The sequence below is a fragment of the Glycine max genome, chromosome 17 (genome assembly GCF_000004515.6).
Source record: "Glycine max cultivar Williams 82 chromosome 17, Glycine_max_v4.0, whole genome shotgun sequence".
Lineage (NCBI taxonomy): Eukaryota > Viridiplantae > Streptophyta > Magnoliopsida > Fabales > Fabaceae > Glycine > Glycine max.
The window spans coordinates 26,573,663-26,598,807 of record NC_038253.2 but is presented as its reverse complement, the minus strand read 5'-3'; the positions used below and the strand labels follow the sequence as shown (position 1 = coordinate 26,598,807).

At 35.7% G+C, this 25,145-nt stretch overlaps 1 protein-coding gene across 11 annotated transcripts; it reads right to left on the bottom strand.

Annotated features, from left to right (window-relative positions):
- Positions 1–2,448: 2,448 nt before the first annotated feature.
- On the bottom strand, positions 2,449–14,387 carry LOC100792984 (la protein 1). 11 transcript variants are annotated; one of them, XR_005889225.1, is made up of 13 exons: positions 14,235–14,387; positions 14,054–14,132; positions 13,371–13,520; positions 12,679–12,821; positions 12,159–12,307; positions 11,652–11,753; positions 11,282–11,567; positions 11,005–11,152; positions 10,589–10,667; positions 7,299–7,865; positions 7,152–7,208; positions 6,983–7,062; positions 6,374–6,634 (listed from the first exon to the last, which is right to left on the bottom strand). XR_005889225.1 is itself a non-coding variant. In XM_014770046.2 (11 exons), the coding sequence occupies exons 1-11, from the start codon at positions 14,283–14,285 to the stop codon at positions 8,156–8,158; spliced, it is 2,211 nt and encodes a 736-aa protein (XP_014625532.1). In that variant the 5' UTR covers positions 14,286–14,387; the 3' UTR covers positions 8,120–8,155. The 11 variants fall into 11 exon arrangements, 5 of the variants coding, with proteins under 5 accessions (XP_040866939.1, XP_040866936.1, XP_040866938.1 ...); XR_005889224.1 differs by lacking the exon at positions 6,374–6,634 and adding an exon at positions 6,795–6,898; XR_005889221.1 differs by lacking the exon at positions 6,374–6,634 and having other exon boundaries at positions 6,795–7,062.
- Positions 14,388–25,145: the final 10,758 nt, after the last annotated feature.

Genomic DNA, 25,145 nt, shown 5'->3' with positions numbered 1-25,145 from the left:
CAATAATAGATAAGTAAAGAGGGGTAACTGTCATACCCTAATTTCGTTCGGGGACCATTGTTTGTCGGCATGCGACCTTCGCTTGACCACCTCAAAATGTTTAACACCCATCGTTGTGGAATTTGTAAAGTTCTGAGTTTCGGGAAGAAATCGGTCAAAAACACAAAAACGGAAGTGTATTTAGCAAAGTGGGGTGTGTCTAAATAAACTGTTACACTCTAATTTCATCTGAGGACCATTGTTGATTGCTTTGGAAGGCTTAACACTCATCGCGGTGGAATCTGTAAAGTTTCGTGAGATTTCGGAAAGAAAACAACCAAAAACACAAAAACGGGGGGTGAACTTATCAAGATAGTGGTGCAAATACCAATTTGAATCTAGGCCCTTCCAAAACATTTTGAAAGTTGGGTTGCTTAAGGAGGAAGCAACTGGGCGGCAAGCTCCTCCATGTTTTGTTGAAAAATGGATTTCGGGGCTTTCGTGGCTTCCGTAATGCTTCCATAAAATTTCCAAAAACCTTGGATAAGCATATTTCACTTAATATTGGTGAAAGGGAAGAGAAAGAAAGATGAAAATCAAATCTGAAACACTTCCGTAAGGCTTCCGTAACTTTTCCGTAAAGTACGAAAAGGGGGGTGAACTTAGTAATTGGGGTGTGCTTAGAAATCTTCCTCAAGAAGCCTCTGGGCGGCAAGCACCTCCCTTTTTCCCTATAAATAGGGGAGGGAGGGCTGTTTCAAAAATATTCCGGACCCCTTGGCTATGCATTTCAGCTGTTTTGAGTGAAAAAATGTGTTTGCGTGAAAAAAAAAATCCAAGTCGAGGTGCTTCTGTAATGTTTTCGAGACATTTCCATAAGCGATTCTGTGGAAATTCTTCATCATTCTTCATCGTTCTTCACCATTTTTCGTTCGTTCTTCGGTCTTCAACCGGTAAGTTCCCAAAATCGAATCTTTCAATTCATTTGATGCACCTTTAGTGGTCCCTACTTGTTGTGTGTACTTTCACTTTCATTTTGCTTACTTTTAGTTTTCTTTTCTTCCTCTTTAACGAGCTTTTAACCATTTATTTAAGTCGTTTTCTCACCTAATAAATGATAAAATGAATTTCAACCGATCATTTGTGTTGTAATCTTGTTTAATCACTGTTAAAACAAAATCTAACCGATCGTTCACACTGTAACCTCGGTTAAACAAAAAAAAAGCAAAATAATAATAAAATAATCAAAATATCTTGAAAAAAAATAATAATAAAATAATCAAGAAAAATCAATTGCATGTTTTTCTTTGAAAGTTTCCTTGAATTAATTTACTAATAATCAAAGTGGAACCAAGGCTAAAATCAACTCACAAATCAAGCTTTGTCCGCAAAAATCACTTGAAACCGTTTTAAGGTCCAACGCCTTAAACGGTCCTCTTTGCTTTTATCGGTTAACATGGATCGTTCAAAAGCATAAAATCAACACATAACTTTACCACTTTTGCAAGAACTACGTAGATCTGAGTTCCTCATCTCAAATTGAGGACATGTGGGAGCAAAAGCCCCGCTTTTGTCGACCACCCCAAGAGATCGTTAATGGTCCAACGCCTTAACGTTTCTCTCATTTCAAAAACCAAGAGATCGTTAATGGTCCAACGCCTTAACGTTTCTCTCTTTTCCAAAAATCAAAAAGATCGTTTAATGGTCCAACGCCTTAAATAACTTTTGTTCGGTTAAAATATATCTTGCGAAAAAAAAAGATAAAAACAACTTAACCAACGTTTAGTTCTAAAAAAACTACGTAGGTCTGATTTCCTCATCGCAATTGAGGATACGTAGGAGCGAGCGAAACACCCTTGTCGACCACAAAAAGATAAAAAATACAAAAGACCCATAAAAAACATAAAACATAAAAAGGGGAAAATAAAACAAATTGAAGACATGATATTGCACATTTGATTAAAGGTTGTTGTCCCTTGTGACGGACGCGTGGGGTGCTAATACCTTCCCCATGTGTAAAAACAACTCTCAAACCTTTCACGATTAAAGTTCTTAGACCACACGTTACGGTTTTTCCGATGTTTTCCTCGAATAAACATTGGTGGAGACTCCGTGCACCTTCCTCCCTTGGAAGACGCACCCGTGAGCCCTCACGTCGCCCTCCTGCCGAAGAGTAGGTTGCAACAACTCTGTCACTCAATTTTTCATAGTTTTGCTCCTAACTTATTTTTAGCACTTTCGATGCTCCGGGAGTTGCATTTTCGCAAATCTTATATGTTACCCTACATTTTCAAACCTAAAAAATTTGTTTTTGAGGTCAAAACTTTAATACAAATAGTTCATACTGTTGTAACTCTCATTCCAAATTCGTGCCAGATTTTTCATTTTACTAAAGGTCCTTAAACTTGTTTTATTTGTAACTTTAGCTAGGAAACTATGATTTGGGTGAAATTTTAGGTTAACTCTATGTTTTAACATGCAAAGAACTCATTTTTGGCATAAAAAACTCTAGGAAACACAACTCAGCACACAGATTCAGGACATGACAACAAGCTCAAAAATTTTAAAGCAACATTTCAAGGAAGTTCAACAACAAGCATATGATTCAAGAGTTGGAGAGACCCCCCTTACCTCTTGTAGGTTCTGCAAAATTTAGAAGAATAAGGGAGTTTAGATTCAGATTTCCAACCTTCAAGAGTGCAAAATATGGTTTTGAAACTACAAGTGAGTAAAATTGACTATAGGACTTCTTGCACTTTTTGAAAACTAACTATAAAAGCATAAAATAAAATTTTGCCAAAAATGGTAAAATTGCTTTTTCTAAAACTAGTAAATCTTATCCTAATTTTCTAGATTAGTGTTAACTTTCTATATTAGTGTGTTAACCTCTCTTGGAATAGGTGTACTCAGAGTGAACCTTGCACAAAGTCCATTCACACAGAGGCAAATTACACTGTGACTCGATACATAGTACAATTCTTGCACAGATGGAAATCTAACTCATAATTTTTATTTCTCGGTCAAGCTTTACTAAAACAATCATATATATATATATATATATATATATATATATATATATATATATATATATATATATATATATATATATATATATATATATACACACACACACACACACACACACACACACACACACACACACACACATAGCATGAAATTCTATGATTAAAAACATATAACTACTAAAATTAAATTCATATATGCACAGATGACACAACACAAAATTTTCTCTGGTTGTAATTTTTTTTCGGGTTGTTACAACTTTAACTATTTTAACTATTCTATATCATATAATTAGACATTTTAATTAGTCACCAACTAATTAAACTAAAATTCTATTTTTAAACTAGTTATATAGTCATTTACTAAAATACCCTCCACTTTAAACTCTTATGACTTAATTACCCCTTTTCTAATTCTATGAAATCTAGATCACCATTAATCAACCTTAACTATCCCCATTTAGTTTCTAACTTTACTTACATTAATTACTAATTTTCTTTCAAGCTTCTAATTTCTATTTTAGACCAAAATCTAATTATTAACATCTAGGTCATTAATGAGTTGACCATTATTTGACTATAATTTTTTTTTCTAAATCATCTTGATTCTTTCTAGACTTTAGCTTAACAACTTAATAGTTTAACCATGCCTAGGTATCCTATGATAACATCTCATTTTTTACCATTTCAATAATCTAAAAACACTACCCAATCGCATAACAAAACAATAACATTGTCTACCACACATACATGAAAAATTAAGATGTTACAAAGATCATTATGAGGTTCCATTCCGAGGAACTTTTCTAAGATTTCCATTTTGAGGAACATTATGAAGAGTCATCAAAATAATGATTATAATGTTTGCTGAAATTAAGTTCATGCCTTATTAAATACTCTTGATGAAGTTTAGATTGTATTATCTCATTTTTATGTAGTGTGACTTCATCTCTTCTTAACACTTCTTTACAACTTCATGCATTCTGAAGTTAGACAACTTTAGAGAGACTTTTGTAGAAGCTAGTTGCTACTGTGTTAGTGTTATTGTTTATGGTTAGACTAAGTTGTTTTCTTCAATCCTTCAATTTGATGCTTCTCATCATTATTACATCATTGGAAAGGTTGTGGCCTCGATCACAAGTGAAGGATGTGTTGTTGTTGTTGATGTTTTTTTGCTTTACGTTCTCACCATAACAAAGATCTACAAATTATGGATTTTTTATCCTAGAGAATCAACTTCCCTACAAACAGTGCCATTGTTATGATGTAGGAGTGGTAAGGAATGGAGTGGGTGAAAAAATTATACCATTGTTTGGTTTAAAAAAATAAGGATGGTAAGTGATGGATCCCACTCCACTGTTCAGTTTCGTTTTCATCCCCCTCGATTTGGGATGCAGAGGATGGAGTACAGATTTCCTAATTTATAGAATATATAATTTGGCCTTTTTTTTTACAACTGCCCACTCCAAAGAGAACAATTATACTTTCTTCTATCTCTTCCTGCTAGTGCCGTGGGAGTTCTTCCTCTTGTGTGTTGCTGTATGCTTCTCCGGTAAAAGCTACATGTCATACCTACGTGCTTCTTCTTCTTGCTTGATGGATCATTTCACTTTTTTCCTAATGTTTATTAATGTCCTGCTAATATGTACACCATTTCTTCATTACCTTTCTCGTCAATCCTATTGCTTATCATGTAAATGATTTTGCTGCATATATTGCTGAGGTATTTAAGTCGCTCCATTCTATTATAAATTACCCAAACAATAGAATGGTATTTTAAATCCAATCCATTTCACTCCATTATATTCCAATTATTCATTCATTTAAATTATAATAATAATTTAAAAAATCAAAAACCGACAAACCAAACCATATGTTTGATGACTTTATCTAAACTAAACCAAACCACAAGATTTGTTTAATTTAATTTGGTGTTATACTTAAACAGCACTGCATCTTTATTGTTTGATTCAAATGACTTTATCTAAAAAATCAAATCACACCACAAGCACCCCTAATATTAACCATAAATTTTGTAAAAATAAAAAACTTCAAACATTAACGAACTAAATAATGAAAACCTTTAGGGCCAAATGAACGACACTTTATTCTTTCCCCAATAAAACTTTGACTGCATGTAACTTTAAATACAAAATAAAATAACTGATAAAACATACTCCATTCTCTTTTATAAGGAAAAAAATTCACATTTATTAAAAAAATTAATTTACTTCATTAAATGTATCATTTTCAATTAAAAACAATTTTTTTAAACTACCTTTTATTAAAACTTGATATTAAACACAAACCCCTATTAAATAAGATATTTTGAACATAATCTCATTAAATAATACAAAAATTAGTAAATTTTACTTATATTTGAGAAGAAAAAAATTGAATTCTTTTTGCTTATTTTATTAAAGATAAAAGAGGGAGTACCACTCATTAATCAAAGATTCATGCAAAAATACAAAAGGAAAAACGATAATACCATAGGGCAGTTAAAAACAGCTTCCCCAAAAAAGATTCAAATAACGGTATGCATTAAATTATAATACGGCAAACTGCCAAAATAATAGTAATAATTTAGTTACAACTAACCACGAAATCTAAGTTGCTGCGAACTACATCATGCAACTCTTGATGCAGAGCTATAAACAGATCAAAAACTGATCTCTTAAGTTATCATATATCTCTCAGAACCACAAAAAACTGATCTCTTAAGTTATCTATAACCATTAACTATGACTTTCTAACTTTGTTTGGGCGATCTACTGCAGATTCATTCTCTCTGGACCTGGAGTATTTGCCCCCTCTACCATGTTTTCCACCCCTGCAAATAAATGAAAGAATGTGTTGGGGACCAAAAAGCGCATAACTTTCAGAGAAAATTGAATAACTTTTTGGTCTTGTAATTTATTATTGAAGTATAATTTGGTCCTCAATTCATTTTTAGTAATCTGTATTTTGTAACGGTTTAAAATCACTTAGTAACAGTTTTGAATCGCCACAATGTGTAATTTCTTACCATTTAGATTGAATGTTCAAATTGAATTGATTTAAAAAAATTAGAGAACTAAATTGAACCAAAAAAAATTAGAGGATTAAATTGAATCTAAGGGGGGTGTATTGGATTGGGATTTTGAGAGAATATTTTGACAAAAACAATCTTGAAGATTTTAAAAGATTATGTGGGATTGTATTGATTTTGTGGGATTTTAAAAGATTTTTTTTAAAAAAATTTTTACAATCAGGATTCTTAACCCAAGATTTTAATAGATTTCTAACACAGATTTTTAAGATTTCAAAGTACTTTATGGATTTTTAAGATTTTGAAAGATTAAACAAAATAATAACGGAAGTTACAAAAGTGAATGAAAAAGATGATAAATAAATTATAATGTTTGAATAAAGAAAATAAAAACGATAGAAATTTTAAACCTTTTAATAACAAAGTCATTATTGCCTAAAAAAATAATAACAAAGTGATTCTCACTTCATGTTCGCCTAATTATTAGCATTTCTCCACATATCTGAACCTATATTAGTCCTCCATATATTAGCATCTTCTCGTTCCTGCTCTTGCGTTTGAACAATGGGTTCATGATCATTGTCTTCGTAATTTGGTAACACTGAAGATGAAGATGAAGACTCGTCAGTAGGTTCCACTGGAAATTCATCAGAACGACATTCTTTGCGAAGAAAATTATGAAGTGCTGCACATGCCAACACAAGCTCTGCTTGTGTTTTAAATAGAAATGGAGGTGCTGACTTAAAAATTGTGAACCGCGATTTAAAAATACCAAATATCCTCTCAATCACATTCCTTAAGGATGCATGCCGAAGATTAAATAATTCCTTTTCATTTTCAGGGTCATTACCGTGACCTGCAAAATCTTGTAGATGATATCGTACACCTCAATATGGGGCTAAAAATTTGCGTCGATTAGGAAATCCACAATCCACCAGATAATAATTACCTTAGGGCACTTTAAGTCCATTCTTCCTTGCCAAAGCATCACTTAACACCTTGGAATCATATGCTGAACCCTCTCACCCGCTAAGAACGTACATGAATTTCAAATCAAAGTTACAAGCAGCTAATACATTTTGTGATATATTTCCATGACAATCACGATAATTGCTTACATCTCGTCCTTTTACTGATGCGGGAATATGTGTACCATCAATAGCTCCAATGCAATCCTAAAGTGTGTGTATCAATAATCATAAATATTATTATAATAATCACAATTATAATTATAATTTTGTTATAATTAGATAATGATCACATACCTTAAAATAAGGATAAAACCTTGTGCTTTCCCTTATTTTTGCAGGCACAGTTGAGCCTGGTCTAACCATTAAATCAGGTGCTAATGAGTTCAGAGCTTTCAAAATCTTGTGAAAATTTTCACTTGTAGCAAATTGTGATCGGCCAAATGTATTGCGGATTACACAATATCGAGTGTTCTGGCCGACAATCTGTAGGAATGATGCAAGCATTTCTTCAACACAAATAAATCTTGTATCCTCCAAAGGTGTTTTTTCTCTTATAATCGTGCACAACTTTCGAAATACATCAGGATACATCCTATATACTTGTCGAAAGATTGCAGGATCATCGTTTAATGCTTTGTGTATATAGTCATATCCCCGACTAGTAATTTGTGGTCGAGTTAATGGACGTTCAATATGTTCACCACGCATCATATTCAAAAACTGATTTAATATATCTATTAAAGCATAAATTGTCATCACATATGTGTATGTGGCTTCATAAAATTCTTCATTTGTTTCCTCGTCATCTATATCTTCATCATTTGTATCTTCATTATATATATCTCCATCCATTTCTTCGTTCTTTATGTCATGGTCATGGTTATAAGTCAATATCAAAGTTAATACAAATTCATATATAAAATAAATATAACTAAAGTTTAACCACAACAATTTCACAAAATATATAACCTAAATACTTCAACCATAATAGTTCGACCAAAAAACAAACCAAATATTTCAACCAAAATACAACCATAATAGTTCGACCAAAAAACAAACCAAATACTTCAACCAAAATAGAGACCCAAAAGATATAGTTCAACAAACTCACGATGTTTAAAATAATATGTTAATAATAGATGATCAAAATATTAATTATTCCCTAACTTAAAATTTATCCAAGATGAGCGTTCTTCCGGTGACATCTTCAAGAAAAAATCCTTTTTTGCTTTAGTATTTAACAATTCAACTGTCTTGAAACGCGTTATGTCATCCAAATTTGAAATTTCTTTTATAACATCCCAAATAATACCCTCGAGCTCTCTATCGAGCTCTCTATCTCTATCTCTATCTTTTTCTCTTTTCTCCATCATGTTGGATATTTTTTCAAAATTCACAGCAATAGTCCCAATGCCAACAGAAAGATTTTCCAGAACGTTGCCTTGATTGTTGATCCCAACAGCGCTTGAACTCCCTCCATACTCGGATCTCCTTCGCTTGTGACAGTTTTGTTTTTCTATGGGAACCTCTGAATCTAAAGGGGGGTGGGATGATGGACTTGGTTGGTTTGATGGAGGCTGATATGCTTGTTCATAGTTATTTGATGTTATGAATGTATCACTATTAGGATCATATGAAAATTCTTTTATCCCAACAGTTCTATTTTCTGGCTCAAAAGTTGTTGCATCAGTATCATCTGGATCGACTGATATAGAATTATTCCCGCTAGAAACTCCACCCCCAACAACGATCTTCAAATACTCATAATCAACCATACTTTTTCCTCGAAGTTTGCTGTGACTTGGGTGGGACTAAAAAAAAATCATTGTTAATATACTACAAATATTATAATTTACTAAATTTATAACTATTAATATATTTAAAAGATTATGAACTTAGCTCACCTTTAAGTAATCTTTCCATACATCCTCATGAGCAGTGAAAGTTTTTTCAATTGGGTCCCATCCAAAACCAGAGTTGTTGCGCATAAGGGTTGACATCATGTTATACTGGTTTCGAAACCACTTTATCCGACTCAAATAATGACTATAAGTTTTAGGGAATTTAGTTTTTGCATTGAGTTGAGGAAGTATTATTCGTTCTACATTTTGTTTGCTAAGTGACCCATTGACATCACGCAATCCCCTATTCATAGCATCCACCAAGAGGTGCAACAACTCATTGGTATCCTCCATAGTCCAAGATACATAATTATCTTTGTCTCTACTCTTTTCTTTGTTATTTTCTTGTGAATCCCCCATTTGATCGCTAATATATATATAAGAAACTAGTTATTTGACAAAAATAGTTATTGTTTCCTAATTGTCAAAAGTATAGTGACTATATCCCGAATAATATACAATTCAATAGAAAAACCAATAAAAAACTGCCTAATAATAAAATAAAGGTCATGCTAACATGCGCACTTAGGGCACATGTTAAGGATACTTCCAATAGTAACTATGTCTTAAAAACAACAATTTTTGACTTTTAAAAAAGTAAATTGCACAACTTTCAATACAAAATTTCTATACATAATACACTAACAAGTGTCTTAAGGGCACATGTTAGCATTTTCCATAAAAATAATACTCATATATCATAAAATCATTTAAAAAAAAACTATTAACAAAATAACAATAATAATAACACAATAACAATTAAAAAATTATTAACACAATAATAATAATAATAACACGCTGTCAAAAAAATAATAATAACACATTAATAATTAACATTTTAATAATAACACAAGAAAATAATAATAATAATAATAATGGATGTTGTAAAAAAACAAGTTGAAGAAATAGAAAAAAAAAAGAGTTTTTTATTTTGATTTGCATATACAGTACTAAAAAAAAGCAATATGAAATCTTGATGCATATCAATTGTCATTCTTTTGATGCATATTCATTGCCTGGACGTTGAAAACAATATGAATACGAAATCTTGAAGCATATACAGCACCCTTTTCTTTTGATTTGCGTAATATACATATAGTATGAACAATATTGACTATCGATTGCCATTAAAAAAATAGGTAAAATTGATTGAAAAGTTGTAAGAGAATGAACCTGGTAGTGGTTTGTGTCTTGTTCGGCAGGAGAAGAAAAAGTCTTTGGAAGATTATGAAAAGTCTCAAGGGTTTGGGTGAGATTGTTGGAGGAGTATTTTATGTGTATTTCTAACTAAAAAGTCTCTCAAAATCCATTCCACAAAAGAATCCATCAAAATCTATTTACTTTTGAATACCAAAAGACATTTTAAAAGTGGTAAGAAATCTCAATTGAATACCAACAGATTTTGTTGCCCTGAAAAAAAATCTTTATTGTCTTAATTGAATACCACAAGATTTGTTTATATTTTATAAAAGTCTTGATTGAATACCACAAGACTTTTTAATCATAAAAAAGTCTTTTAAAATCCTTTGAAATCTTAATCCAATACACCCCCCTAAAATTAGAGGACTAAAAATTGATCAAAATTTCATCAACCAAAAATATATTTAAGCCAAAAGTAGGGAAAGGAACCAATACAGACTTATTCAAGTCAAACTAAAGGCATGGTTGAGTGCATCCACTTACCTTCCTCGGTTATTTGTGCATCCTCGGATCTTTCCCTGATTACCACGAAGCAGGGTCCAGTATTCTCTCTCAGCCTCACCTATAATCATAACACAATTACAGCTCTCAGATTAATCAATCAAATTTGACTGTGTTAGAATATGTCAATTTAGTACTAATCACTGCAACAATGTCCATGAAGTTTCATGTTTGCAAACAAAAAAATGGGAGAGAGAACAAATGCAACAAAGAGAAATTGTACCAGCTCATGTGTCAAGTAAATCGTTCTTAGAGAAAAAGGAAGGAAAAACTAACTAGGTTAGAAAGTAATTTTGTTGATCAAGAATGAAGTGAGCTTTTATAAAAAAAAAAAATACACATGAAACAAAAGCATGAATAACTGTTTTGAAAAAAACTAAATCAGATGTGAAACAAACCAGTTACTGGATCTAGAGTAGCAATATAATTTTTCACAACTAAGCCCTCCTTTTCAGAAAGAACTGCAGCAGCACGAGCTTTCTGAGCAGCTTCAGGTTCTTCAAATTGAATGTATCCTGACTCTTCTCCAATCTTGAAATCAATGTACTGAGCAGGCAAACAATATACAATTTATACCAGTCTTAATCAATTCAAATATAACTAAAATATTGAACAAAAATCAAAACAAAAGGCATAAAGCCCCACAAGCTAGAGAAAGGGAAAAAACCCAACTACCTTCACAGTACCAAACTTCTCAAAGACACCCTTTAAATCCTCACGTGAGACAACATCATTGTTGTCCTTGTAAGCAGCAGCATAATTTTTTCCATCAGTTTCTTTGCTCTTTTCTTCACCTTCTGTGTCTTTTCCTTCACTCACTCCATTGTTTTCTTTATCATTGTCAGCATTATCCTTCACAACATTACTGTCATTGGCTTGCTGATCAATGTTATTTTGATCCAAAGGAACTTGATCAGAAATGCTCTTTAGTTTGAAGGCTATAAGTAAGCCTTTAGGGTAGCTGTGATAAACATAAAAAGACAATTAGTTGATAAACTTTTTTATTTTGTTGTAGGGTGGGGATTAAAAGAATTCAGTATCTTACTTTGCTTCTGTATTTGTGTTATTCTGGTGACCTGAACCCAAAGGTGGCCGGAATTTTTCTTGCTCTTCTAATTCCTTTTCTCTTTGTGCATCAAAGTCCTTCCTAAATTGGATATAACCATAAACAATATTAGACTATGCATATGTAGACAGTCTCACATCCTAAAATTCTCATGTTAGAACAAAACCGAACATTGCAAGCCAAATGCTGTAAATTCAAAATTAAAATGTAGTGATGCCAAGAGCAACACTGGCATTAAATCAACTACTATCAGTTTGCATTTTTTTCTTCTTTTTTTCTTATTATAAATATTGAAATAATTGCAAATCTTATTGCAATATAAATTTTTTTACATAGGAATTTGACAGAAAATATTGGATTATCCTCCCTCTCTTTCCCTAACATTAGAAATTACTCTAGTATACAATACAAAAAATAAAATAAACTTTTTAAATTATAAATGATCAATGGTCAGTGACTCAATTGATTCACTATAAGCATTCTTACTTTAGCTTTAATTGTAGCTCAGCCCCTGCATAGACCAGACTTTGCTTCAAAACTTTTTCCGTTTCTTCATCTGATGAGAACTCAACAAGGGCAGTGCCACAAAAGAACTTTTTGTCTCCAACATGGCGAGGCAACCGAACACTATTAACCTGAAACAGAATAACAAGAATGCCATTTTTGTTACATAAAACAAAATAAATTATCAAAAGTACTTCATACCTCCAGGACTATATGACAAAAAAATTTATCATTAAAGGAATATATAATCAGAAGCAAGAAAAGATTAACCAGTGGAATCAAATTTCAGATTTTATTTTTAAAAGATAATGACAACCTGTTAATAAGAAGAATAGCAACTGTGCTCCAATTTTATATCAAGAGATTTAAAGAACTTATAGACAGACAGTTTTCACGCCAGTTGCCACATAGCATGCATCAAAACCAACTATAGAGAGAGGTACTATAATGCTCTCTAGCTAAAATGTTCTAAAGTAAACATGTCACCAATCCTAAATTTTACCTTGGCATATTGAGCAAAGAATGTCTCCACATCTTCAAGCTTCACATCATATTCAAATGGCAATGCAGCAATTGTTCTTATCTCTACCTGCTCAATTACCTCTTCTGGCTTCAGAAGTTCAGTTGCCCTGCCAACTTTGGTCCCTGAAAGATACAAATAGACGATATGAGAGACATGGTTTATAAGTAACGTGTTTATTCAACATGGAACTAGCACCCAAAATTAAAAAAACAAAACATTTTCATACAATCAACTGATCTGGCAGTGACAAATACGTGGTTATATAGATGTCCTTTTCATTCATAGTCTCACCCCCAAGAAACACTAATTAAAGTTAAAAAGTAAACTTAATTAATGACCATAGGCCTCCTCTGCCACCACAATAACCCTAAAAAAATTTAATAACAATAAATAAAAAAGTGTCATAACCATTAGAAGTTTTCAACCAAATAGAGCTTTGCATGTTGCTACAACATGCAGGGTAAAAGAACCACTATATCCAAAAGTCCAAACTAATCAGAAAAAGGGACTAATTCACACAACTAATAAGCTATAAGAGGAAATTGCATTAAACTAGATTCTTTACTTATGAATACATGCATAAAGTCATAAACACATAATTTATCATTGCCCGAATGAAACTGCATTTCTCATAAAACTAAACGTAAATGCTTGTAACACAAGTAACTAACCATCTTCAGAGACTCTGACCAAAGCCGAATTTTTCAAAGCTTGAGCAACAGCTTTAACAGTATCTTTGGTCACCCCGTCCAGCTTAACATCCCCCAGATTAAGATTGGTTCGCATCCGATTAAAAGAGCAAATCAAAGCCAAACTAACCACTGTGCGGTTGCAGCAAAAGTCAAGACCAACAACATTGAAAAATGCAAAGAAATGCACAAACTAAGATATAGGTTTGGTTTGATTAACTAGGTTTCAATGAATTCAATGAATAGGAATAAGAGCAAATTACAGCAACACCCCCCTAAGCTTTTATCAAATTATACATAACCCCATCCTTTTTTTTATTTTTCTACACTAACCCCTCTAAGTTTGAAAACATTATACTAACACCCCAACAAAACTTACACTAACACTTCCTACAAGAGGTGAAAGTAATGGTTAAAAAAGCAGGGATGCTTGTGTAATTACACGAAAACTCAGGTGTTGTTGTAATTTGCTCTAAGAATAAAGACAATTTTAAATTTCGCATCACCATAAGTAATTTTCACATTATTTTTCAATCAAAATTAGAAAACTGGCTATTTTTTTTTTTTTTGGAAAAACAACAAATCATATAATCACTTAAGCGAAACGCTATAAACATGAAGCAATTTAATGAGAGTGCCAAAAGCAGAATAGAGATGAAGGATACTGCCATCTTCGCTTTCGGTGACGGTTTTCCTGAGAAAATTGTCTCTGGGAAGGTTGCTATCACTGAAATAGAACTCCACCTGTTTTTTGAGGACAAAACGGAAACGAGAGTTGAATAAACGGCAAAGCATAAGCGAACGAGTATTGGAGAACAGCCAAACGCAAAAACGACGGCTACGAACCTGTCGTACGACTTTCTTTGCGGTTTCCTCGTCCAGTGACGCGGTCGACATTGTTCAAAAGGAAATCAAAGAGGCGCGGTGTCGGAGAACGTGAAGGGAAGAGAGGGAGAGTGTAGGGTTTTTGAGATTAAGGTTTGGTTTCTTCCACCTCTTATATATTTGCAATTTCATGTTTGAATTTTTAAGCGTTCATCATTATTAATTTTAAAAAGGATAAATTTCTATTTTGTTATCCTGTTAATTGTTTTTATGGTATTTTAAGTCGGGTGCTCAGAAATAAAATAATTAAAAAGATTAAAAAAGTATTTTAATTTTATCCAAATCTCTGTAATTATTTATATATATATATATATATATATATATATATATATATATATATATATATATATATATATAATTATAAATAGGCATGAAAACGAACATTATGTATTTCGTTTCAAATCTTCGAGCCCATTCTAATTTATGATCCTTGCTAGAGATAAAATATTTTGTATACACCACTGTTTGACGTCGAATATATCCATCATTTCTCATTCTCATTCTCATCTTCATTTTTGTCAACTAAAAATATATTATTTTTAAATAATAATTTATATATATTTCTTTTCTAATTTTAAATTTAAATTAATTTCAGATGTTATTAAATTGTCTAATTTTAATATTAAATTGGAAAATATCAATATTGTAGATAAATAAAAGGAAAAAAGGAAATAAAAACCTTAAAAGGAAAAATAACGTAAAAAAAGAAAAGGAAAGAATAAACGCTAAAAGAAAATAAATAAAATTAAGTTTGATAGATGATAAAAAAGTAATTTCCTTTCTGATATCTTTATCTTTACTTTATATCTTTAATTCATACTATATTTCTATATTTAATTTAATTAAATGGACAGTTTCTATATTTTAATTGTTTTTTTTTTAAAACGTGCCTCAAATATGAAAATATTTTTTCCTTTATTTTATCAAATTTAAGTGACAAGAATTATCACACTTTCTAACAATTAATATATTACAGGATAATATTGAATTTTAGTTTCTTATTTTTAAATTGAAACATTTTATCCCATTTTTAAGAAATTTATAATTTTAGTTCTTATTTTTTAATTGTTATTTTGTTTCTCATTTTTTTAAAAAAAAATCATAATTTTAGTCTTTGTGGCCAATTTGAAATGTTAATATATATATATATATATATATATATATATATATATATATATATATATATATATATATATATTTGTAAATGTTGGTGTCTATTTATTATTTTCATGATAAATATTTTTTTAATTATTTAATTGCTAACAAACTTAATTTATAAGAAAAGAATTAAGAAAATATGAAGTAAAGTCTGAAATTAAAAAATAAAAAAATAAAATTGCAAATTTTCTTAAAAGTAGGGACAAAATATCTAAATTAAAAAATAAGAGGGTTAAATTATAAATTTTTTAAAAGATGAGAACAAAATATCTCAATTAAAAATAGGAGGACTAAAATCAAATATTTAAAAAAAATAGGAGGACAAAAATTACACTATAACTTATATTATAAATGGGGAATGCTAATATCCATCGTAGTTGGTATGTATTAACATTGAACAAAAAAAGATAGACTAAAAATTCATTTGTTCTTTTGTTTTCCAAAATTTAGTTTAATGATATTATTGTATTTTATCATTTAGCTTTTAAAAATAAAAGGACAATATTTTTTCTCTCCTCTCTTTTTTTAGGTTTCTCTTCTATAATCATGTTTTTTTTAAGTTAAATGATAAAGTATGATAATGTATTTAAATTAAATTTTGAAAAATAAAAGAGTTCATGTTTTTTAGTTCAATTTTTTTTTATATTGAATGTTAATGTATACCAACTAGGGTGGATAATAACATTCTCCATTATATATTATTGTGTAAAAAAAAGTATATATTATAAATATATTTAAAAGTACAAATTAAATACAAATATATATATTATTTGCTTAACAGTTTCAAAAAGTAAATTTATAATTGTCATCCAAAATTTTAAAATTTATTTTCTTACTAAATTTATCATTATTATAAATTCAAATTATCTTTATAAATGATCAATAGTTTAACTTTATCTTTACAATTATTTTTTTAAGAAAATTATCTTTATAATTATTTGGATAAGAAAACAAGTAGCTTTTGATTAAGTTGATATTAAAGGTAAGTATGTAATTATACGGCCTCATGTTTTGAAGAGAAAAAAGTTTTTTTTCGTTTATTTTTGAGGAATTTTTTTTTCTATTTCACTATATAAATATATTTTTAATCTTTAAAAAATAGATCTAATCTAATTTTTAAATTTTGAAAATAGAAAATATAAATGTCTAATTTACATATTCTTGCGGTTTTTTTTTATGTAAATACACATTCTCTCTTACTTTTTCTCAATCTATACTACTTTGTAATTTAATTCTGAATATACACTACTTGGAACTTTCTCTCTCCTTTTTATTTTTTTTAATTTAAAATATTATAAAATATAAATATTATATCATATAATTTTTTTTAATTGGTTTTAAAATTACTTATTTATTAAATTAAATTTTATATTTTTTTATTTTTTAAAAGAAAAAATATACAGATTGTCATACCCTAATTTCGTCCGGGGATTATTACTTGATGACATGCAATCTTTGATTAGCCGCTTTGAGATACTTGGCGTCCTTTGTTACACAATAAATGAAGTCTCGAGACGTCTCAGAAATCTAAAGGAAGCAGGCTTGCGCGATCCGTGAAATTCCATAATGTGGCGGAAGTCGAAAAGAGATGTTTTTGCGCAATCCGTAAGTTTCTGTAACTTCTTCGAAAGCTAAAAAAGAGTAAATACATAATCCGTAAGGATTCGTAACCTTTCGGAAGGAAAATAAGTATCGTTACAAAATTCGTAAAGTTTAGTAACGTTACGGAAAAAGAATTACAAAAAAATAGAAAGGGGGGTGCATTTAGTAAAAAGGGGGGGTGTAAATAGCAATCAGGCCCACTTGGGCCCTCCAGAAGATTCCTCCAGAAGGCTGTTGCTTCTGGAGGAAGCAACCTGGCTCGCCTGGGCGAGCTGGGCGGCAAGCTTCTCCCCTATTTTGCTATAAATAGGGGAAGAAGTGAAGAAGAAAAGGGTTCAGCCCCTTAGGCACTTCTCTCTCTCTCGGAATAGCTGAGGAAAATTAGTTCCGTGAAGAAAATCCAAGCCGAGGCGCTTCCGTAACGTTTCCGTGAGTAATTACGCAAAGATTCTCGACCGTTCTTCAAGATTCATCGTTCGTTCTTCGTTTTCTTCAATCTTCAACGGGTAAGTACCTCAAACCAAGCTTTTCAATTCATTATATGTACCCGTAGTGATCCACATTTTGTTTCATGTATTTTCATTCCCGTTTTCATTTACTTTTTATACCCCCTTTTGACGTGCTTAAGCCATTTATTTAAGTCATTTCTCGCTTAATCTAAAAATAAAATAAATTTTCACCGATCGTTTGAATTGTATCATCCGTTAATTTTGGTTAAAATGAATTCCGACCGTTCGGTCGTGCCGTAACCACGTTGGAAATCAAAAAAGAGGTAAAATAATAATATAATAATCAAAAAATATCTTTTAGTAAAGTAAAGCGAAAAATCAATCGGACATTTTCTCTTTGGGATTTCTCATTCTTGAATTGAATTGACTAATAACTAAAGTGAAACTAAGGCTAAAATCAACTCGCCTAGTCAAGCTCGTCCACAAAAATAGGGTTTTGAAAGTTTATCATTTCAGTTTCTTACTAAGTAAAATGGATCATTTTTAAGGTCCAACGCCTTAAAATGATCACCCTTCAAGTAAAAAAGAATCACTTGATCCATGCATAAGGAAGAACTACGTAGGTCTGATTTCCTCTCCAAAGGAGGGTACGTAGGAGCAAAAGCCCCGCTTTTGTCGTCCTCAAAAAATAAAAAAGAAATAAAGTTAAGATAACACAATTCCACAAATTCTAGAAATAAGGCTGTTGTCTTTCGAGACAAACGTAAGAGGTGCTAATACCTTCCTCAAGCGTAAATACAACTCCCGAACTTAGAATTTTCATTTTGACCGGTTTCCTTCGGTTTTTCCGACTTTTTCCACAAATAAACGTTGGTGGCGACTCCGCGCACATTTCCTCCTTTGGAAGGCGCACCCGTGAGCCCCGCCCTCGCTCGCCCGCGAAGGGCACGTTGCGACAGTTGGCGACTCCACTGGGGACTTTTTGTGAGTTAGGCCTATTTTAGGAATTGTGGAATTGTGAAACTTTGGGTGTGCTTTTATTGGACTGTGTAAAATGTAAATAATTGTTGTCTATTTCGCATTCTTTACACTGCATTCTAAGCACCCACGGGTTTGAGTAAAAAAAGGGCCCTACACCCGGGTTCATGGGAATTTAAGGAGTGGAGGTGAATCTATCATCATGCTAGGTCTCCGACTTGCTTGATAATAGTGAAACCTCGTCTAGAGCTTTCTCTCTTTATAATGTGTTGTCACTGGTATTCCATACCGCCACAACATTATTATCTTGAGTGATGATACCTCTAGAAAACAGTCGTGTGAGTTATGAATTGTTGGGGAGTAGTTATTAGAGACCCCTAGATATTGTCCTAGGTTCCCAAATTGGGGCAAAGAGCAAACACGCTCCGTGCCATTCGTTCTCATGCATTTTTTTGTAAATACCACTAGTTTATAGTTTTACTAGTGATGTTTGTTTTCTTTAGAGTAATGCGTAACCTTTTTTAAAGCTACGTTGAGGCGCCATCATGCCCCAAAATGTAGCATTAAAATGGGGTCTCTATGGTCTCGTGTGTATGAGTTACCCCTTTTTCTTGTTCATGCATCCGCATTGCATCATTCATGTCGGAGTCTTGATCCACCCCTTTTTTAGGTAAATGATGGGGACAAATCAAAACGGCAAAAGGTTTTATCAAGTCAAGGTTAAAAGTCTAGATGTCACCAGCCTCAAGGAATTGGGACGATTGATGGGACCCCTCCAAAGGCAAGCCTTCCGCAAAGTGTACGGGAAGATCCTAGATTTGGCCGCAGCGGAGGTATTTATGGAAGCTGTCGTATCCCTCGCCCAATACTATGACCAGCCGTTGAGGTGTTTCACGTTTGGGGACTTCCAAATGGTACCAACTATTGAAGAGTTCGAAGAGATATTAGGATGCCCTCTTGGGGGGAGAAAACCGTATCTTTTCTCCGGCTTTCTTCCTTCCTTGAGCAAGGTTGCAGCTGTGATTGGAGATTCGGCAAAAGAGTTGGATCGCATGAAACAAATTCGGAACGGCGTAGTGGGCCTGCCTCGGAAATACTTGGAAGACAAGGCAAGGGATATGGCAAGCCAAGAGAAGTGGGGGCCGTTTGTGGATGTTTTAGCTTTGCTGATTTTTGGGGTTGTCCTCTTTCCGAACGTTGACGGCTTGGCAGACTTAGCCGCCATTGATGCTTTCCTCGCATATCACCATAGCAAGGAAAGTTCAGTGGTAGCTATCTTGGCGGATTTGTTCGATACCTTTGACCGGAGGTGTGAGAAAAACAGTGTACGGATTGTCAGTTGTTTACCCGCTCTCTGTGTGTGGTTGACTTCACACCTATTCCGACAAGACACGAGACACCCGTGTCCGCTTCAAAGCTATCGCTCATGCGCCGAAAAAGGAAGAGTCGATTGGGACCAACATTTGGCTGGGATAGGGGGCAACACGATCAATTGATTTCCTCGTTGGAAGGAAGGCAAGGAAGGAGTTCTTTTCTCGTGGGGGGACTATCCTAATGTTCCACTGATAGGGACTAGGGGTTGTATTAATTATAATCCCGCACTCGCCATAAGACAGTTAGGTTATCCCATGAGGGGAGCGCCGACCGAAGAAAGTCTCTCGCCTTTCCTTGTAAGGGATCTAGGCGCGCAAGGTCTCAAGGTTATACAAAGAATCCACAAGGCGTGGGGGAGTCCGTTGAGGAAAGACAAGGAGCTTAGAGGCATCCGAAACGGCGTCATCGGAGGTTATCATGGATGGCTAAGAATTCACACGCGGGGCTTAGATTGGCTCTCCAAATTGAAAGTTGTCGATGAGGAGAACTTCGAAGCTCCGGAGGAAGATGAAGAAGTCCGAGCTCTAAAGTTAGAGCTAGGGAAGGCGAGACTCGCCAAAGAGAAGTTCAAATCAGCTGCTACACACATCCGGAAGGAGTGCACCGAGTTACAAGAGGAAAACGCGGCCACTGCAAAAGCTCTTGAACAAGAAACCAAAAGGGCCCGCAAGGAGGAACATGGGCGAGAAAAATTCCGAGGAGCATTATGGGGTAGCAATAATGAGCTCAAGCTCCGAAGAGAGGAGAGAGATCGGTCACGGGTGCATGGCATGATCTTAAAAGAAGAGTTAGTTGCTTGGGCGAGGTCCAAAAGGAGCTTGGCTCAACACTTGGAAACCACGGAGCAAAGCATGTTAGCTATCATAGGGCGATACAAGGAAGAATTGAACTAGTCCATGGCCCATGAACAAAAGCTAGTGGAGGATTTTGCACAAGTGTATGCTGAAAAAGAAGCAAGAGGGAGGGTGATTGATGCGTTGCATCAAGAAGCGACTATGTGGATGGATAGGTTCGCCTTGACCTTGAATGGAAGTCAAGACCTCCCGCGTCTGTTGGCCAAAGCAAAAGCCATGGCCGAAGTGTGTACTACCCCCGAGGAGATTCATGGGCTAATCAATTACTGTCAGCACATGATAGATTTGATGGCCCATATAATTAGGAATCGTTAGGTTCTTTTGTAATACCTTTGTATAATCTTGGCTAGATGAAAGCTTTTGTTCTTTTTATAAAATGAGAAGTTCTGGACTCATTACGTTATCTAAAAATCTTGGGGTGGATCCAAGTGTTCCGATCATCCATTTGCATACTCATGTTTTGGTGGCATACTCACCGTTGTTTATTTCTTTAGGAATTTCATCATAACTAAGAAAACACCAAGGCACCCCTATAACACTCGATCCAGAAAAATGGATAATGAAGAGGGCATGCAGGAACAGATGAAGGCCGATCTATCGGCCTTAAAAGATCAAATGGCTTCCATCTCGGAGGTCATGTTAAAACTCCAGAAAACCATAGAGGATAAAGCCACCGCAACCGCCTCCAGTACAGTTAGGGAAGCGGAGCCGGTGCTGCAACCCGCCTTGAATCCGGGCCTAGACAGAAACACGGCCGTGTTCGGTCGAAGGTATAGTCCGCAAGCTTATCCTTATGGCCTGCCTCCGGACTTCACCCCCCGTGCCACCCCAGAAGATTTAAGCCAAGCCCCGACCTTTGAGGGGCAACTCCCACCTTATGAAGACTATCCCGGGCAAGACGATGGGGAAGGAGATACCCATCTTGGCCCCCTGCTCCACCTCAAAGATCCGTCCCCGCATGAACTACCCCAGCCAAACATAGTCTGCCAGATCCCAGCCTCACCCACACCCGTAAAAGAATCTGTTCCCTTCGCGGGAGATAAGGGAAAGATTGAGGCGCTTGAAGAGAGGTTGAGAGTAGTCGAGGGCCTCGGCAATTACCCATTCTCGGATTTGGCAGATTTGTGTCTTGTGCCCAACATCGTCATCCCTCCCAAGTTCAAAGTACCGGACTTTGATAAGTACAAGGGGACGACATGTCCAAAAGGGCATCTCCGGATGTATTGCCGGAAGATGGGGGCGTATTCCGCGGACGAAAAGTTGTTGGTCCATTTCTTTCAAGACAGCTTGGACGGGGCAGCTGTAGCATGGTATACCAATCTGGAAGCTTCCCAGATCCGATCATGGAAGGACTTGGCAACTGCCTTCATTAGGTAGTACCAGTACAATACGGACATGGCTCCCGATCGGAACCAGCTTCAGGGTATGACTAAACGAGAGCATGAGTCCATTAAGGAATATGCCCAGAGATGGAGAGATCTCGCAGCCCAAGTCGTACCGTCCATGACGGAAAGGGAGATGATCACAATTATGGTAGATACGTTACCCACGTTCTACTATGAAAAGCTGATAGGCTACATGCCAGCTAACTTTGCGGATCTCGTCTTCGCCGGAGAAAGGATTGAATCCGGGCTACGAAAAGGCAAGTTTGAATATGCTGCCAATATGGTCCCCAACAACAACAGAAGAGCCCCAGCAGTGGGCGCAAGGAAAAAGGAAGGAGACGCCCACGTGGTCACCACCGCCCCAACATGGATGAAAGCACCCCAAAATATCCAAAGCTCATACCAGCCCAATCCCCCAAATTTTTTGATCCGAGCTGGAAATTCCCTCCCGACTCAAGTAAAAGGACCACCCGCGGCAGAAAGAGCGCTGGCCCAACGCACAGCTCCAGCCGCACCCCGGCCAGTTAATAATGCAGCCCCCGGCGCGACCTATAAGTATGCACAGCACCCGAAAGACAACTTCCCTCCTATTCCCATGGCATACTCCGAGTTATGGCCTTCACTATTGGAGAATCACTTGGTGGTGGCCATACCCAGGAAAGTTCTCCAGCCACCCTACCCCAAGTGGTATGATCCGGGTGCCAAGTGTGTGTATCACAGTGGAGTTCCCGGACACAATATTGACTCCTGCATCCCGTTCAAGTATAAGGTGCAGCATCTGATTAGTGCCGGCTGGCTGGCGTTTCAGGAAGAAGGCCCAAATGTTAAAACCAACCCGCTAGCTAGTCATGGAGGTGCTAGCGTGAACGTCGTCGAAGAAGACGGGCCACCACGGACAAAGAGGTTAGGAGATGTGACTACTTCTAGACGTTTCATCTATCAATCGCTGTAAGCGGCGTGCATGGTCCCCCGAGGTGGAGATGAAAGGGATGAATGTTTGTTTCACCTTGGGGAGTCGCATGACATGGAAACCTGTCCCGTGGTGGAAGAATTGCTTCAGCGGCTCATGGATTGCGGGCAGCTTGAAGTGTTCATAGGAGGGAAGGAAGAACCACAAATTTGCATGCAGTCGAAAGAGAAGAAGGTTCCTTTAACCCCCAAGGCCCTAGTGATATGTTTTACTAGGAAAGGGACCGGCTCCACACCCATATACCCGCGGGCGGCGCCCAAGCCAACGCCATTTGCATATCAAAGTAATAAGGCCGTTCCGTGGAAGTATACCCCTCTCGCGTCTAGCGAAAGAGTTACAACCGAAGTTGACTCCCTATGAGCTAAGGTAACCAACATCACCGGCGTTAGTGGCGTAACCCGCAGTGGTCGGGTGTTCGCTTCCCCTCACCCGGCGGAATTGCCCTCTAAAGGGAAGGCGCCCATGGTCCAAGAGCCCACAGACATAGCCATCCCCTCGAAGGAAGTAGATCCTCCCATGGCAAGAGGAGTCGAAAAGAAAGAGGGACTTCAAGGAAAAACCGTGACTTTGGAAGAGGCCCATGAGTTCCTCCGCCTCATCCAACAAAGCGAGTTTAAGGTAGTCGAGCAACTGAATAAAACTCCAGCAAGGATCTCTTTGCTTGAACTACTCATAAACTCCGAGCCTCATCGTGCGCTGTTGATGAAGGTTCTTAACGATGCCCTCTATAGACAAATCTCTTTGTGCCTTTTGCATATGCATCGCATATGGGTTCTGTCTTGATCCCCTCTATAGACAAATCAACGGAGGGTCCGGGTCACCGTTTTAAATACATACGTTGGGGCACTTTGCTACCCCTAGACGTTGTGTCTAAGAAGGAGACAATTCCTCGGGCCCCCGCATTCTTAAATTACATCTGTGTCATATGCATTCCTTCATGCATTCATCCGTTCCACCCATGAGATATCAGAGTTTTGATTTGCACCAGCTTTTTGTCTCACTTTAGTAAGCATGGGAACAAATCAAACCGGCAAGAGGTTTTACCAAGTCAAGGTTAAAGGCCTAGATACCACCAGCATCAAGGAATTAGGGCGGTTGATGGACTCCAAATGCAAGCCTTCCGCAAGACTTACGGAAAGATCTTAGAGTTGACCATAACAGAGGTATCCATAAAAGCCATTGCATCACTCACCCAATACTACGACCAGCCTTTGAGATGCTTCACGTTCGGAGACTTCCAATTGGTACCAACCATTGAAGAATTTGAGGAAATTCTAGGATGTCCTCTCGGGGGAAGAAAACCATACCTTTCCTCCGGGTGTCTCCCTTCTTTGAGCAGAATTGCAACTGTGGTCAAGGATTCAGCAAGAGGTTTGGACCGCATAAAACAGACTCGAAACGGCATAGCGGGCCTACCACGAAAGTACCTAGAAGACAAGGCGAGGGGTATGGCCGATCAAGGAGATTGGGTCCCGTTTATGGATGTGTTAGCTTTGCTAATTTTTGGGGTCATCTTCTTTCCAAACGTAGATGGTTTGGTGGACCTAGCAGCAATCGATGCTTTCCTTGCATACTACCATAGCAAGGAAAGTCCGGTGGTAGCTGTCTTGGCAGATTTATTTGACACATTTAACCGAAGGTGCGAAAAGAGTAGCGCATGGATCATTTTTTGTGTGCCCGCCCTCTGTGTTTGGTTGGTTTCACACCTGTTCCAGCAAGACACGAGACATCCATGTCCGCTCCAGAGCCATCGCTCGTGTACTGAAAAGAGAAGAATAGATTGGGACCAGCTTTTGGCTGGGATAGGAGGTAGAATAATCAATTGGTTCCCCCGATGGAAGGAAGGAAAGGAGGGAGTCCTTTTCTCATGTGGAGGGTACCCAAACATTCCGCTGATAGGAACGAGGGGTTGTATTAACTACAATCCCGCGCTCGCTATAAGACAACTAGGGTACCCCATGAGGGGAGCACCGATGGAAGAAAGCATGTCTCCTTTCCTTGTGAGGGATTTCGGCGCGCAAAATTTCAAGGCTATACAAAGAATCCATAGGGCATGGGAAACCCCGTTAAGGAAAGATCAAGAACTTAGGGGCATTCGTAAT

Bases quoted from the DNA above. Each gene is read 5' to 3' on its own strand.
- LOC100792984 (XM_014770046.2), bottom strand. From the start codon at position 14,285: ATGTCGACCGCGTCACTGGACGAGGAAACCGCAAAGAAAGTCGTACGA. The intron at 11,568-11,651 runs GTAAGATACTGA...TGTTTATCACAG, and splicing joins AACACAAATACAGAAGCAAA to CTACCCTAAAGGCTTACTTA. The intron at 8,816-8,908 runs GTGAGCTAAGTT...ATTTTTTTTTAG, and splicing joins TATGGAAAGATTACTTAAAG to TCCCACCCAAGTCACAGCAA.